This window comes from Saimiri boliviensis, chromosome 9 (genome assembly GCF_048565385.1).
Source record: "Saimiri boliviensis isolate mSaiBol1 chromosome 9, mSaiBol1.pri, whole genome shotgun sequence".
NCBI lineage: Eukaryota > Metazoa > Chordata > Mammalia > Primates > Cebidae > Saimiri > Saimiri boliviensis.
Genome location: NC_133457.1, coordinates 96,807,031 through 96,821,911, shown reverse-complemented (window position 1 = coordinate 96,821,911; position 14,881 = coordinate 96,807,031). Strand labels below are relative to the sequence as shown.

The 14,881-nt window shown below is 59.7% G+C and overlaps 1 protein-coding gene across 8 annotated transcripts in view; it reads left to right on the top strand.

Moving 5' to 3' along the window:
* NOL4L (nucleolar protein 4 like) overlaps nt 1-14,881 on the top strand; it is a 148,885-nt gene that overhangs the window by 115,955 nt on the left and 18,049 nt on the right. For 7 of the 8 annotated variants that reach the window (XM_039479274.2, XM_074406395.1, XM_010342706.3 and 4 more), the window contains one exon: nt 547-688. In XM_039479274.2, the coding sequence (XP_039335208.1) occupies nt 547-688 (142 nt within the window). Of the gene's footprint in view, nt 1-7; nt 255-546; nt 689-14,881 lie in introns of those variants that run through there. The other variant, XM_010342704.3, reaches the window with a different exon arrangement.

The following is a 14,881-nucleotide window of genomic DNA, read 5'->3' as shown; positions in this document are numbered from 1 at the left end:
TTAGGAAGGAGGAAGACAGAAATGTCCTCTGGGCTGGGGGAGTGGGAGAAAGGAATTCCATGCATGCTTCATGGGAGTCAGGGCGCCGGGCCTGCTGGGGGCACTCAGCTCAGCCTCAGTGCCCGGTGGCCAGCATGTCCTGCCACCCGCCTCTTGCCACCCAGTCCTGTGCCGAGTGAGCCCTGGACCCTGGGCTGGGAGCAGGGAGCGGCAGCCCTTGTTTACAGCGCCGGTTTCAACCTTGGCTCACAAGGGTAAGAACCAGGCCCTGCCATCCGCCCCTGCAGGATGCGAGACCTCGTAATTGTCTTCAATTACAGACAGCGCCGGCCCTCAGCCTTGGTTTCCGACAGGAACCAGAGCCGGGGCCACTTCCACCGGGCCGGGGGAGCACCTCCCCAGCCCTCACTTCAAGATTTGGAGGGCTCCTTGCGGGCTTCGGGGCACTCCCAAATGCCCACTGGCCCTGGGGTCCATCCACAAGGCTGCCTCAGGCTGATGAGAGCCCATCCCTGCTGAACGCCCACCTTCTTTGTCCCCGCTCAGGATGAGACTTCTGTGAGCAGCGAGGATTTTGATATGAGCGAGTCCACATGGATGTCAGCTGACCCGCACCTGGCCTCCAGCCTGAGCCCCAGTCAGGACGAGAGGATGCGGAGCCCGCAGAACCTCCACAGTCAAGAGGACGGTGAGTGCCCCTCAGTAGCGGTTGGGAGGGGCTGTGCCTGGCCCCCTGCTCCCAGTTGTCCTCAGGTGAGAGGTGTGGACACACTCCAGGGTGGTGGAATCTGGGCCAGGGCCTTGGGGTGGCCCAGGCCCAAGCTGGCAGCTGCCCTGCGTTCTCAGCATCTCTGAGGGCCCCACTGCCGCAGCCCCTGGAACTTCCTCCCAAAGATGACAGAGAGAGCCCATGGGACTGGCGGCTTGTGGGGCAGGGGGTCTGTCTGGTTGCCGGGATGCCATGGGCTTCTGCGATGTGGGTTTTGGAGTTACCAGGGGCGAGCCTGGGAAGGTTCCCCGTGTACCTCACACAGAGTAGTTCTACTGCCCAGCAAGGGAAACTAGAGCTGTGTTTCTGCAGCCGCATGTGAGGCTACAGTGCGGGTCACCTGGTGAGTGACCAGGCAGTGCAGCTGTCCACATGCGTCCCAGCCCCTTGGGATGCGATGCAGCTGCCTGGGGAGCTGTCCGGATTCTTCCCTAGCCCTAGCCCCCCGAGCCCGGGGCCTGCCAGGCAGCCTGCTCCAGCCTCCCTTGGAATAGAGGTCTCAGGGGTTGGAGAGTGAGGGTTAGGAGTCAGACTCCAGAGATCCCCCCGGGCTCCACGTGGACTCCCCCAGGTGATTGGGCTCTGGGTCCCTGGCGTCTGCCCTGGTGTGCCAGGGTCGCCAGGTGGCCCTGTGAACACTGCACTCCTGGCACCGCCTTTGTTTCCGAGGAGGAGATGGTTGGGGGCGGGGGATGCGTGAGCTGGGCACTGGAGAACTGGGGTGTAGGAGCCGGAGCTGGCAATTAGGAGGGGTTGAAGGTCGAGGCCTGGAATGTGGGAGGGAGGTGCGGGTTAAAAAGGGGTGTAATGTTAACTCTGTGAAACGGGTCAGCCTTAAAGAGTAAATAAGGGGTAGGAGCCTTGCCGTTTGGGTCAAAGTTCATCTCCATGGCAGAACCGGTACGCCTGCCTCCCCGTGGCCCTCTTAGGCCTGAATCCAGCTTTGTCTGGGAGGAGACCCAGTCTGGAGGCAGCTGGAGGTGTCTGGGCCAGAGGCTGGGGAGCCCAGGGAGTGGCCGTGTGAGGAGTGGGGTGCGAGGCTGCCAGCAAAGAAAAGGCTTTTGTGCCTGATGCCTCGTGAGGTTGGCGCGACCCCCTCGTGCTGCCAGCCTCCCAGGCCGGTGCTGCCTTCCAGCGTTCCCATGGGGGTGGGGACCTGGTGGGGGTGCCCACGTGCTCTGGGGGGCTCTGGGGCTGGGACAAGCGCAACAGCTGACCTCCCGCCTCCAGGGAGCCAATTTAGGCCCCTCCCAAGCCACACCGAGGGCCGTTCCTGCAGAGCTCAGCCAGGGCCGTGGGCTGTGCCCCTGCTAAGAAGGGTCTGGGACAGTTGTTCAGAAACCCAGAGCAGTGGGGCTGGCAGGGCCAGGGTCCCCCTATTCATTCCTGAGCAGATCTCATGCTATTATTCCTCACGTCGACCGTTCGGGGAGGTCTGGAGATTTGGAGGCCATCAGGATCAGGTAGCAGATTTCGGCATTTCTGTGGGATCCATGGGGCTCCCTCAGCACGTGCTGCCTGGAGGCTAGCTGGCCATGAAGACAAGGCTGAGAGATACAGGGAGGCTGGTGGGGTCCATAGGTCCCCAGAGCCCAGTGCCGGTTTGCCTGGGGGTAGTCACACAACGCCTTCTGTTCCTGGTGGCCACCAGAGCTGGTACGGGGAAGATGGTGCTGACCGTGATGCCGTGGGCCTCACTGTCCACTCCGAGGCTGTGTCATGGGGTTGTGGGCTATCCCACTGGCCGGCTGAGACCCCGGGCAGGGCATAGGCCCTGGGAAGGCCCAGGCAGCTGGCCTGGCCTCTGCTGCCCTTTTTGGGCCCATGGGCCTGTTGGTGTCTGTCCAGAGCAGTGGACTTCTGGCCTGGAGTCCTGGGCCATCTTCCAGCCCCCCATGTCGACACACAGCCAGCCCCTCTTGAAGGCGCTCATGGTGCGGGCATGAGCTGAGGTCCAGCTCTCATGAGTAAGTCAAGGGGAGCCCATCAGGGCACTCTCAGGCCCCTTATTGATGCAGGACTGGGTGGGGACAGCCCAAGCAGGGACACCCGCCTTAACCATCTGTGCGCTCCACTCCCCGCCCGAGGGTCTCCATCGCAGAAGCCCCCCAACCTCACTGATGCCCAGGTGGGCTTAGTGTGTGGCCTCTGGCCCTCAGTCCTCCATGGGCATCTGAGGCCTGCTGTGAGGTCAGTCTTGGTCTCTGCCCTGCCCCTGTGACTCTGTTGTGAACCTGGCTCATTGTCAGTGTCTGCGGAATGTCTGTTATCTCCAAATGAACAGGCATTTACTGGGACCTACCCGAACACACCATTGCAGAGCAGATGTAGCTCTACCTCTGATGGGGTATAAGCTGGCGTGTTTGATTCTGGGGACATCTTCCCATCCAAGCACCTAGGCCTTTTCTCTTTGCCAGAAGTGTGGGGACTCCCAAGGCTGTGCCGATGACACATCTGTGTTAGTCTGTTTGGTGTTGCTATAAAGAAATACCTGAGGCTGTGTAATGTATAAAGAAAAGAGGTTTATTTGGTTCACAGTTCCACAGGCTGTATAGGCATGGCACTAGCATCTGCTTGGCTCCTGGGGAGGCCTCAGGAAGCTTACAGTCATGGCAGAAGGTGAAGTGGGGGGCAGGCACGTCTCATGGTGAGAGAGGGAGTCGGCGGCGGGGCGGGGGGAAGGAGGGGGAAGGAGGGGTGGGAAAGAGATACCAGACTCTTTTAAACAACCAGCTTTCCCGTGAACTCATAGTGAGAACTCACTCCATACAGCACTGAGCCACTCATGAGGAATCTGCCCCTCATGACCCAAGTGTCTCCCACCAGGCCCACCTTCAACCCTGGAGGTCACATTTCAACATGAGATTCGGAGGGGGCCCACATGCCAGCCCTATCAGCACCCCATCCCTGCTGATGGGTGACACAGCTGGGAGTGATTTTAGGAGCTAGGCAGTTGGCACCTGTGGATTAGCTGGGGCCCTTTATTTATGTATTTTTTTTTGAGACAGAGTCTCACTCTGTCACCCAGGCTGAAGTGCAGTGGCACAATTTTGGCTCACTGCAACCGCCTCCCAGGTTCAAGCAATTCTCTGCCTCAGCCTCCTGAGTAGGTGGGATTACAGGCACTCACCACCACACCTGGCTAATTTTTGTATTTTTAGTAGAGATGAGGTTTCACCATTGTGGCCAGGCTGGTCTCGAACTCCTGACCTTGTGATCCACCCGCCTCGGCCTCCGAAAGTGCTGGGATTGCAGGCAGGAGCCACCGAGCCCAGCAGGACGCTTCTTTAAAAATTTGCACAAAGGCAGGTGAAGGCTGAGTGGCAGAGCCATCTCATGGCCGAGACCGCTGAGCCTGAGAGTGAGTTGCGGGCATGCCCGTTCTCACTCCCTGAGGAGCTTGCCACTGAGGTTCTTTCTACCGAGGTGAGTGTCTGCTTCTCCTGAAACACAGGTGTCTGCCCCCAACCCTGCCACTGCCTGCCCTGCGAGTCTTGCTCTCCCAGACCTCTTTTCAGCCTACACTGAAGTCCTGGGATGCGCCTGAGTCCCTTCGATCACAGCCGCTAATGCTTGGCAGGGGACGCCGCCCACAGCGCCGTCATCTCACGGGGAGGAAGCTGGATCAGGGAGAGACTTCGGGCAACTCGGCCAGAGTGGGGAGGTGCCAGCGCTTCTCCTCTCTTGCCTTTGCCAGGTGTAGGGGCCATGTGTGAGGGTCCCCAGAAGATGGGCTGGGGAGCTACGGAACCAAAGGAGGCCCTCCCCAGACACTTGGGGCGCTCCCTCCTTGGGGCCCAGGGCAATGTGGGCCAGCTCCTGCTACAGTTTCCTGCCCAGGCACGGGCCAGGTCCCCTGCAGACCCTCGGCTAAGCCTGGCTGAGGCTTGGACTTTCTTTGGGTCTGAACAGGGCTCTCTGCACATCATAGGGTGTGGAGGGAGGATGCCTGGGAGAAGCCAACTCTAGGCTTTGGAGAGGCTATGGTCTGAGTCTTGGGGCCAAATAGCACATCCATCTGAAATGACGCCCCCACCCATGGGATGATCTGTTTGATACAGTCTCCTCCCTGAGCACTGTAAGCACCCTGAGAGCCAGTACCCAGCACAGGGCATGGCACCACACAGGTGCTGGGGCAGTGTTTGCTGAATGAATGAGTGGACGACATGAACAAAGGCATGCACAGAGGCAGGTGAGCCAGAGCGCCTCCTGCAGGCCGGGGCTGGCCCCAGGTCCTGACCCGGCAGGCGGGGCTGCTCCTTCCTTTTCCCCTGGATGTGCTTCAGCAGGCCGTTCACTCTGCCCCTTCCTGAGCGGAAAATGTGAGGCCCGCCTGGCCTCCAGAAGGGATGCGTGGGGGCGGGGAGCGGACATTACTCACCTCCTGGGCAGACAGGAAGCCAGCGCCAGGGGAGAGCAGGGTCTGCTCGCTGGGCCTGGTTCCACCTTCCGCAGGGTAGGCAGCCGGAGTGTTGCTGAGCAAGAGTCCTATGGAGTCCTGGGGCAGGTCAGGGCCTGGTGTGTGTGCCTCTCAGATGAGGCCGCTCCTCCAGAGCTGCCCTCCATCCAGGCTTGCCGCCGCACACCGGGAGGTCTGGGGCTCCCGCATGGTGCACCTGAGGCTGGACGAAGGCACTGAGGGTCCTTTGGCTCTTCCGGGTTCTTGGCTGCTTTAGTCACACCAGCACTGGGCATTGTGACATGCAGGGGTGATGAGCCCTATCCCCATTTCCCTGGAGGGGGATATAGGGTTTGGTTGAAGCCAGACGGACACACAGTGTGGGACCCCTTCGGGCTGTCAGCTTGCTGAGGGCAGGAGCTGCATCTTTGGAGAAATGTCCCTTATCGCCGGGCGCGGTGCCTCACGCCTGTAATCCCCGCACTTTGGGAGGCTAAGGCGGGTGGATCACGAGGTTAGGAGACCAGCCTGGCCAACATGGTGAAACCCTATCTCTATTAAAAATACAAAAAAATTAGCTGGGCATGGTGGTGGGTGCCTGTAATCCCAGCTTCTCAGGAGTTTGAGGCAGAAGAATTGCTTGAACCTGGGAGGTGGAGGTTACAGTGAGCTGAGATCACACCACTGCACTCCAGCCTGGGCAACAGAGCAAGACTTCGTCTCAAAAAAAAAAAAAAAAAAAAAGAAAGAAAGAAATGTCACTTAGTTCTCCGCTTTTTTCAGAAGTATTATGATTATTGTAGAAACATTAGAAAAATAAAGGAGGAAAAAAGAAAATGAGAAATGATGTTGGGGGCCTTTGCTTCTCAGACTTTTCTATGTATCTAAGTAGCCAGAGCTTGGTTTTCTTTTCAAGGAGGTGGGCGTTGGTGCAGTGTGGGTGTCACCTTTTTTCTCACATGAAGTAATTGACCTCCGTGACACTGATGTGGGCCAGCCGCAGTTTGAAGGTTGTCCAGTCAGCCCAGTGACTGGGGCCCATTCGTGAGCACACTGTGTGCCCATCCCTGAACTCTGAGAGCCCAGAGCTGTACATGCACCATTCCACAGGGCAGGAAATGTCATCTCCCAGGGGAAGTCACCTGCCTGGACCATGGGGACTGGGTCTCTCCAGAGCCAGTATCTTGGCCACTGCTGTGGAAGGACACTTGCGTCCCTGTTTTTCACCGAGTCCCCGTTTTTCATTGCTGGAAGTGGCATCGCAGGGTACACCCTCAGGGCTGGCCCTGTGTGGCCTGAGTCTCCTGTTCTGGGCTTTATCCCCAGGCCCTAGCACTGAATAGGTGCTCAACCAGCTGCCACTGAGTCACTCTTGGCAGGGAATGGAGGATCAGGGAAAGGGCCTGGGAAGCCAGGCAGAAGCGTGGCAGCAGGGGGCTGGGAAGCGAGGAGGTGCCCAGTGCCAGGGTTGAGGGTTTCCAAAAGCTCCAGCCTGGAGAGAAGGGCAGGAGAGCCACAGCCAGCCTCTCTGGAGAGGGTCTAGCATGGAAGGGTTCTGGGTAGATGGAGGGCGGCCCCTCTGTGGCGTCCTGTGGGCAGGTCCCAGGCGCTGCGCTTCTTCCCTGCCATGCGGTCCTGAGCTAGCCACCCCTGTCTCTGGGCCTCAGCTCCTCTCTGTGACACGGTCTAGCGCTGCAGCCCCTCACCCTGGCATGCCCTCAGGAGCTCTGAGAAGCTCTGAGAAGACCGAGGCTTCTTGCCTCCTGGCCCTGCTGCCCTCAGGAAGCGCCCTCCACCACCCAGAAATGCAAACTGGGCAGCAGGGCAGGCCCCTGGGGAGCGGGTGTGTGGCCTGCGCACCCTGGGCTCCAGATTTACAGCTGCACTACTGGCCTCTCCTCCCTGGCTCAGCCTCTCCCCTGGGTGCTTCTTCCCTGGCCTCCGAGGGGTCTGGAGGGAAGCATGGGGGCACACGGAGTTCAGATCCTGCTCACCTCCCCTCCTCACTGGGCAGCCTTGGGCGGGTGCCATCCCCTTGCCAGGCTGAGGGTGATCATCTTGCCCCACCTTGCCAGGCAGTTGAGGGACAGCACAGAGGTCCTTCAGGGACCGATCTGGACTGGATGTGGGGGGTCGTCCTCCCCTAGATCCTCTGAGCCCCACACTCTACCTCCTTGGTCAAGTCCTGCCTTCTCATCCAGCCTGGTCTCTCATCCTCTCCACCGTGGAGCCCTGTGGGACTCTGACCACAACCTACCTCACAGCCACCCTCAGCGGCACCCCGCCCCTGCCCTCAGCCCCCGACCACCGCCCAGGTTGTGCTGCTTTGGAAAGGGAGCTGGGCTGGGGGGTCCTTGGTGTCGACCAGACTCAGGCACAGCTTGTCCAGCATACCCTGAGTCCCTATCCCTCCCTCCCCACCCACATGTGCCAGGGCCTGTCCAGGGACCCCAAGTTCCCCAAGATCCTGCTTCTCATCTGGCAACCCCCTGACCCATCCAAGGTGCCCACATTGACGGGCAGCTAAGCAGGCAGTGGGGAGGGAGTGCTGCCATCCATGGAGAAGGTGCCATGGCAGCAGTGTGCCTCCAGGGTACCATGGGGGTGTCCCCAGCAAGGGGTGAAGCCAGCGGCTGGGGGGGAAGGAGCTAGTGGGAGTGGCAGCCAGGCCACCCGGGCTTGGAGATGGTCACCCTTGTTGCCCCTGTGCCATGTCCTCAGGTGAGGCCCACCCTCCTCTGGCCCCATCCCTGGGTCACAGCAGCGCTCTCCCACCAGGGGCCACAGAACTCTGGCCTGCTGACCCCCCTGCACCCAACGCTCCTGGCCAGACATCTGCCCTGGTCACTACCGCATAGCGGGAGCTGTGGCCCCTGCACCAGCCTCCCTGGGCTGGCCTCTGAAAGGCATTTCCTGCCATGGGATTTTAAGCCAAGCCTTCTCCCCAGCACCTGCTCCATTGCCCTGACCCTACTTCTCACAGGTGAGGTTGGAACCCAGGCCTGGGCCTCATTCTCTGGGTGCAGGTCCCACTCACCCCTACCCCAGGAGCAAAAGCAGTTTGCTCCTCCTCAGGGCTCCAAACACCCACACCAGATGAGAAGGCGGCAGCCTCCTGGCCTCCCCTCCCCCAGGAGCAGAGAGCTGAGGCCCAAGCCTTCCAGGGATTGGCTGTGGGCCACACTGGCAGTCCCGGGTCACAGGAAAGTGTCCATCATCAGCTGGGCCGCAGGCAGCACAGACAATGCCGGGCTGTGCTGGGCCCCGGCCTGCTGAGGGGTGAGAGAGGCCGGGAGACAGCACCAAGAGATCCCTTTATCCAGGAGTGCCCAGGGCCTGCACAGCCCTGGCCTTGTCCAGGGTGCTGGGGCTTGGGCCCTCAGAGGCCTGGGGAGCTGAGGTTCACCTACTGAGAAAGTGGGGAGGTGGGCCGGGTACAGTGGCTTATGTGTGTAATCCCAGCACTGGAGGAGGCTGAGGCAGGCGGATCACTTGAGGTCAGGAGTTCATGACCAGCCTGGACAACACGTCAAAGCCCCGCCTCTACTAAAAATATAAAAATTAGCCGGGCGTGGTGGCAGGCGCCTGTAATCTCAGCTACTCAGGAGGCTGAGGCAGGAGAATCGCTTGAACCTGGGAGGCGGAGGTTGCGGTGAGGCAAGATCACACCACTGTACTCCAGCCTGAGTGACAGTGACTCCATCTCAAAAAAGAGGGCGGAGGTGAAGGTGAGCCTAGGCCTGTGGGGATCAGTGCCCCTGCCCTCACCACCCACCAGCCCAGGACACGCACAGCTCCCTTCTTCAGGCTCGTCTGTCAGGGCAGGCCCTCCTGAGGCACCTCCGCCGGGAGCCCATCCAAGGGTGACTTTCCCAGGAACCAGGAAGTGACTGGGGCACGCTGGCATCATCACCCCGACCTAAGGACTGCAGTGTGCTGAACCCAGACTGGCTTCCAGGAGGGCTGAAGGAGGGTCTGCAGGGGCTTTCAGGCTAGGGCCCTGCCCCGTGAATCATTCACACACGGTGGCCCAGAGTGGTCCTGTTTGCCGTGACACACACGGGGGCTGTGTGTGCCTCGGCTCCATCTTTGCACACTGAATTAGTGTTTCTTTCTTTTTTTTTTTTTTTTTTTTTTGAGACGGAGTTTCGCTCTTGTTACCCAGGCTGGAGTGCAATGGCGCGATCTCGGCTCACCGCAACCTCCGCCTCCTGGGCTCAGGCAATTCTCCTGCCTCAGCCTCCTAAGTAGCTGGGATTACAGGCATGCGCCACCACGCCCAGCTAGTTTTTTGTATTTTAGTAGAGACGGGGTTTCACCGTGTTGACCAGGATGGTCTCGATCTCTTGACCTCCTGATCCACCCGCCTCGGCCTCCCAAAGTGCTGGGATTACAGGCTTGAGCCACCGCGCCCGGCCGAATTAGTGTTTATTTCTAACCGCCTGTGCTTGGCCTGGAGGTCAGAGCCAGGGAGGACACCCACACCCAGGCAGTTCATCCTGGGAGCACTCCCCCGAGGCATCAATGGCCAATCGGTTGTAGGGGAGGGGCTGTAGGAAGTGGGGCAGTCTGGGTAGCAGGGGTAGGGAATTGTCCCACAGTACAGATGGGCAAACCAAGGCTGGCCCTGGAGGCCTCCAGAATGCCTGAGAGCACTGGGTGGTGCTTCGGGGCTGTATGGGTGCTGCCGTTCACTCCGGGTGATAGGCCAGTGACTTCCCCCTGGAGCCTCAGGTTCCTCCCTGATGTCTGCCGCAGAGGGTGGTTGTGCAAATCAGGCATGATGAGTTACCCACCACCTGACACTCGGGACCTGATGCGTCATTGGTGTCCGCCTCCCCTCCACTGAAGGTGGCGTCTGTTTCCAGGGCCCCACCACTTGAGCCATCTGTCCCAAGGTTTTAAACATCACTTACAGCTTGGGCACCTCACTAGGGGCCGGGACTCCCAGGGTCTCTGCAAAGAGACATGATTTCAGACTGAGGGGAAATCCAGGCCTGCGATGTCTACGCGGTCGCCGAGGACGGTTCCGAGCCTCGGAAAAGGCTGGTGCAGGCAGGTGTGCGGTACACGCCGCGCCTCGGCAGCTCCCAGAACATGGCGTCGACTATTTGTTGAAATGGTACTATTTTTCATATATTGGGTTAAATAGATTATTAAAATTAATTTCACTTGTTTCTCTGTTACTTTTTAAAAATATGGGTACTAGGGCACTGAAAATCCCACATGTGGCTCACGCTCTGTTTCTGTGGGACAGCGCTGCTCCTGCCTCTGAGGGTCTAGGAAAAGAGTGACTAGAGTTTGAGCAGGAATGCCCACTGCCCGGGAACTGAGGGGCACATGGAGAGGGGATGCGTGCTGTGGGGACAGAGGCACTGGTGTCCCAGGGCTGCACATCAGAGGGCAAGTGTGGCACTCAGATGGGGGGCACAAGCTCCCTGCCCCACAGCTAGGGCCAGCTAGGCTGTGTGACTCGCAGGGACAGAGCAGGGAGGTCAGGAGGGCAGCTGCACAGGTAGCCAGGGCCTGAGGGCCATGTGGATAACGCAGGTACCCTGTGTGGCCCCATCACCTGGGATGGTGGGGTCCTAGTGTCCCCCATTTGACCCTTGTGCCCCTCCTGCCCTTCCGGAGGAAGAGTCGGGCAGCCCGCCCCGAGCCTGGTGCTCCTTGGAACTATGCATCATGTAAACACGGCCCTGGCGCTGGCCTTTGTCAAAGCAGGCAGGGGGCCAGCCCTGGGGAGGTGTGCGCCTCAAATTCACAGCAGAGTCGGCACCCCCAGACCACAGCCCAGAGCCCTGCTGCTTCTGCCTCCCTGGCCATGGTGGGTCTTGGCTCCAGCAGTCTCCTGCCCCCTCCTCCACCATCGCCCTGTTGTGTGTGAATTATTGATGCCCCTCCCGTCCCCTGCCTGGCTGCTGCTATGACAGTTTCATGGAGGTGTCGCTGCCTCCAGCAGCCACACCCTCTGGCCACAGAAGGCAATCTGCATGCGGCCTGCTGGCTTTGGGTGGCCGTGTGCCTGGCCTGTGGCCCCAGGGATGGTGGGCCTTCCTGCCCTCCGAGCCTGGCCTGAGAGCTGTCGAGAGTTGCCCACCGGGAGAGGGTGCCACTGGCTGGGGGCCCCAGAGCACGGTGTGGCAATTGGTGGTTCGCACAGAGCCGGGCTTGTGCGGGCTGCGGGGCACTGGCGCCCACATAAGGGCATTGTTTGCTGAGGTAAAAGGGGTTTTTGTCTCCTTCTGGAGACGGGACAGAGGGAGGAACAATTTCCCCCATTCATCACTAATTCCTCCATTTGAATAGCAGCACATTGCCCCATGTTCAAATAGACGGGCATGGCCGTCCTTCCCTGCCTGTGGGCATTCCGGGCACAGGTGGTGGGCTCTGGGTCCTGCCCAGATAAAGGAGTCGCCTTTTGCCATATCGGGGAAGGCCCAGCTCTGTGGGAGTACTCAGGAGGGGTGCAGCCTCAGCCGCTTTCCCTAAGGCTCCTCAGGACACCTCTCTGCTGCCCATGGAGCCATGGGCTGGGGTCAGGCCCAGCCTGCTGCCATCACGCTGGACCCCAGCAGGCTGCCCTCAGGGGTGACCCTCCTGGAGGGGCCTCCTGGCAACAGCAAGATGGGGACCAGGTGGGGACAAGGGGTCACCTGGGCACCCTTAGATTCCACATCCAGCACCAGGTGTTGGGGGTCCATCCAGAACTCCCAGCCACCCACTGAGCCTCCGAGCTGGAGGCCTGCACCCATGAGTCCCATGTGCTGGGGCCTCTGTGCCCATGGAGCCAGCTGGGTTTTTTCACAGGTCATAAAGTGCCAGAGCCCAGGAGGGCGTCAGTGGCAACTCCCAGGAGCGTAGATAAGAGGAGGCCAAGAGGTGGTGGTGCCCAAGGTCACCCAGACTGGAGGACCCTGAACCAGTATTGTCCCTGCCTGGGCCCCCTGCAGTCCATCCCAACGTGGGTTTGGGTGCCTATGTCTCTTTTAAATCACTCTTTTTTTTTTTTTGGAGTTGGAGTTTCACTCTTATTGCCCAGGATGGAGTGCAGTGGTGCAATCTCAGCTCGCTGCAACTTGAGCCTCCCGGGTTCAAGTGATTCTCCTGTCTCAGGCTCCCAAGTAGCTAGGATTACAGGCGCACGTAACCACCCCCAGCTAATTTTTGTATTTTTTTTTTTTTTTTTGAGACGGAGTTTCACTCTTGTTACCCAGGCTGGAGTGCAATGGCGCGATCTCGGCTCACCGCAACCTCCGCCTCCTGGGTTCAGGCAATTCTCCTGCCTCAGCCTCCTGAGTAGCTGGGATTATAGGCACGCGCCACCATGCCCAGCTAATTTTTTGTATTTTTAGTAGAGACGGGGTTTCACCATGTTGACCAGGTTGGTCTCGATCTCTCGACCTTGTGATCCACCCGCCTCGGCCTCCCAAAGTGCTGGGATTACAGGCTTGAGCCACCGCGCCCGGCCAATTTTTGTATTTTTAGTAGAGATGGGGTTTCATCATATTGGTCAGGTTGGTCTCGAACTCTTAACCTCAGGTGATCTTCCTGCCTTGGCCTCCCAATTTTTTTTGAGATAGAGTCTTGCTCTGTTGCCAGGCTAAAACGCAGTGGCGCAATCTCGGCTCACTGCAACCTCTGCCTCCTGGGTTCAAGTGATTCTCCTGTCTCAGCCTCCCAAGTAGCTGGGACTACAGGCGCACGCCACCACGCCTAATTTTTGTTTTTTGTTTTTTTTTGTTTTTTTTTTTTTCAGTAGAGAGGGGGTTTCGCCATGTTGGCCAGGATGGTCTCGATCTCTCGACCTCGTGATCTGCCCATCTTGGCCTCCCAAAGTGATGAGATTATAGGCGTAAGTCACTGTGTCCGGCCTAAATCACATTTTTTGAAGGGTTGTGGGAGGCAGAATTCTGATCTGATCAGAACCCAGCTGCCCCCAGTCTCTGTTCCTTCTTACCCCAAACAGTAATAGGCGAGTTCTCCCTGCCAGGTGCAATGCAGGGTGGGTATGAGGGTTGCAGCCACCCCCTCCTGTGGGCACCAGCCCTCCTGTGGGCACCAGCCTCCTCAGGGTCTGACTTGGGTGTCATGGTGGGGTCGCTATGTGGAGGGTCCCAGCCCCCAGGTCCCATCCCTTGGCCTCTGCCCGGGAGAAGGCCCTGGCCTACTCAGAGACGAAGCCAGATACATTGATGTGAACCTGCCTCCAGCCAGCCTAAGCAATAAGGAAATTATTGGCTCCCTCACTGAAACCGCTAGGACCTTCCTAGGCGGCAGGCACAGATTTCGGGGGATCATCTCTGCCCCCCTCAGCCCTGCTTTTCCCAGCCTGGGCCTCCCTGCATCACAGGCCCAGCAGCCCGGGTAGAGAGTGACTTTCCAGCCATCACAGCAGGAGCCCCTGGCCCCGCGTCCTCAGGTCCAGCTTGGTCACAGGTCATCACCAGTTGCTCTGCTGGGCTGACTGGCCAGGCCGGGGGCATGCACTCACCCTGGGGAGCCCTGGGAGACTCAGTTGCCCTCACCAGAGGGAGGGGCGTGACCTGGGGGCAGCAGGAGCAATCCAGCTCCCTCCACCTCAATGCAGCTGTGCCAACCCTGGGTCTCTAGGGCTGGGGCAGTTTCTGGGCACAGGCCAGAGACACAGTGAACACAGTAGTAGTGCGAGGAGATAAGTGCTTGGGAGAAATAGGTAAAGGGGTCAGTGTGCCAGAGCGGGGCAAGGGCTGCGCTCACGGAGAAGGTGACCTTTAAGCAGAGCCCTGGAAGTGAGGGACTGCGCCAAGGGGACACCGGGACAGAGTGGAGCAGGAAGAGGCAACAGCAAGTGCCAAGGCCGGGTCATAGCTGGGGTGGGTGGGTGAGCTGTGGGGGCTCACTGGAAGGGCCCAGTGGGCCCAAAGGAGGGACCTGGCATCCAGCTGGAGTAAACTCGGCCTTTGTTCCTGCAGCCAGGATCAGATCCACTGCTTGTGGGGCCAAGGGACAGGCCGGACCAACCCCACCTCCAGCAGTGCCTCTGCCCCTGCTGGGTCCGGAGGCTTCAGCCGTTACCCCGCAGTCCCTCGGTGGCTTCTGCAGAGCGATGGCCCAGAGCTGGTGCCATGATGGAGACTGGGGCAGGCAGGGAGGGCTTCCCTGAGGTGGTGGTGCTCGGGTTAGCACTGAAGGGTGGGCAGGAGTTGCCAGGAGAGGGGAGAGACCATGGCTCAGGGCCCAGAAAGCTGGTGATGCCCCTTTGGAGCCTCGTCTCCCCTGGAGCCCTTGTGTTTGATTTCTTGCTTCTGGAGCGTGAGCCCCAAGGGCAGCAGTTGCCCTGTCCCCACAGTGGTCCCCTCACTGGGCCCACCTCAAACCGTCACAGGCTGGGCTGCAGGGTCCCCAGAGGCCCACATTGCAGTCTGGGAAAGCCTCGTGCATCGGAAGTGGGTGGGTTATGACGTGAGAAGCGTGGGGTGCAGGGAATCGGGGTTTCCTTGAGTGCCTGCCTCGTCTGTACTGTAGAGCCGTGTTTTACAGCTGTGGGACCCGCTCTGAAAGGAAACGGAGGCTCCTGGAGGTGGAGTAGCCTCTTGCAGCCACTCTGCAGCCTCCCAAGTTGGCAAAACATAGGCTTCAGGTCATAGGCCACCCCCAGAGTGGGTTGCGAGGATCGGGGGCAGCCGTGTGGCGTGGTGGCTGGCATGCCAGGCCGGGGAGGTCTGTGAGAC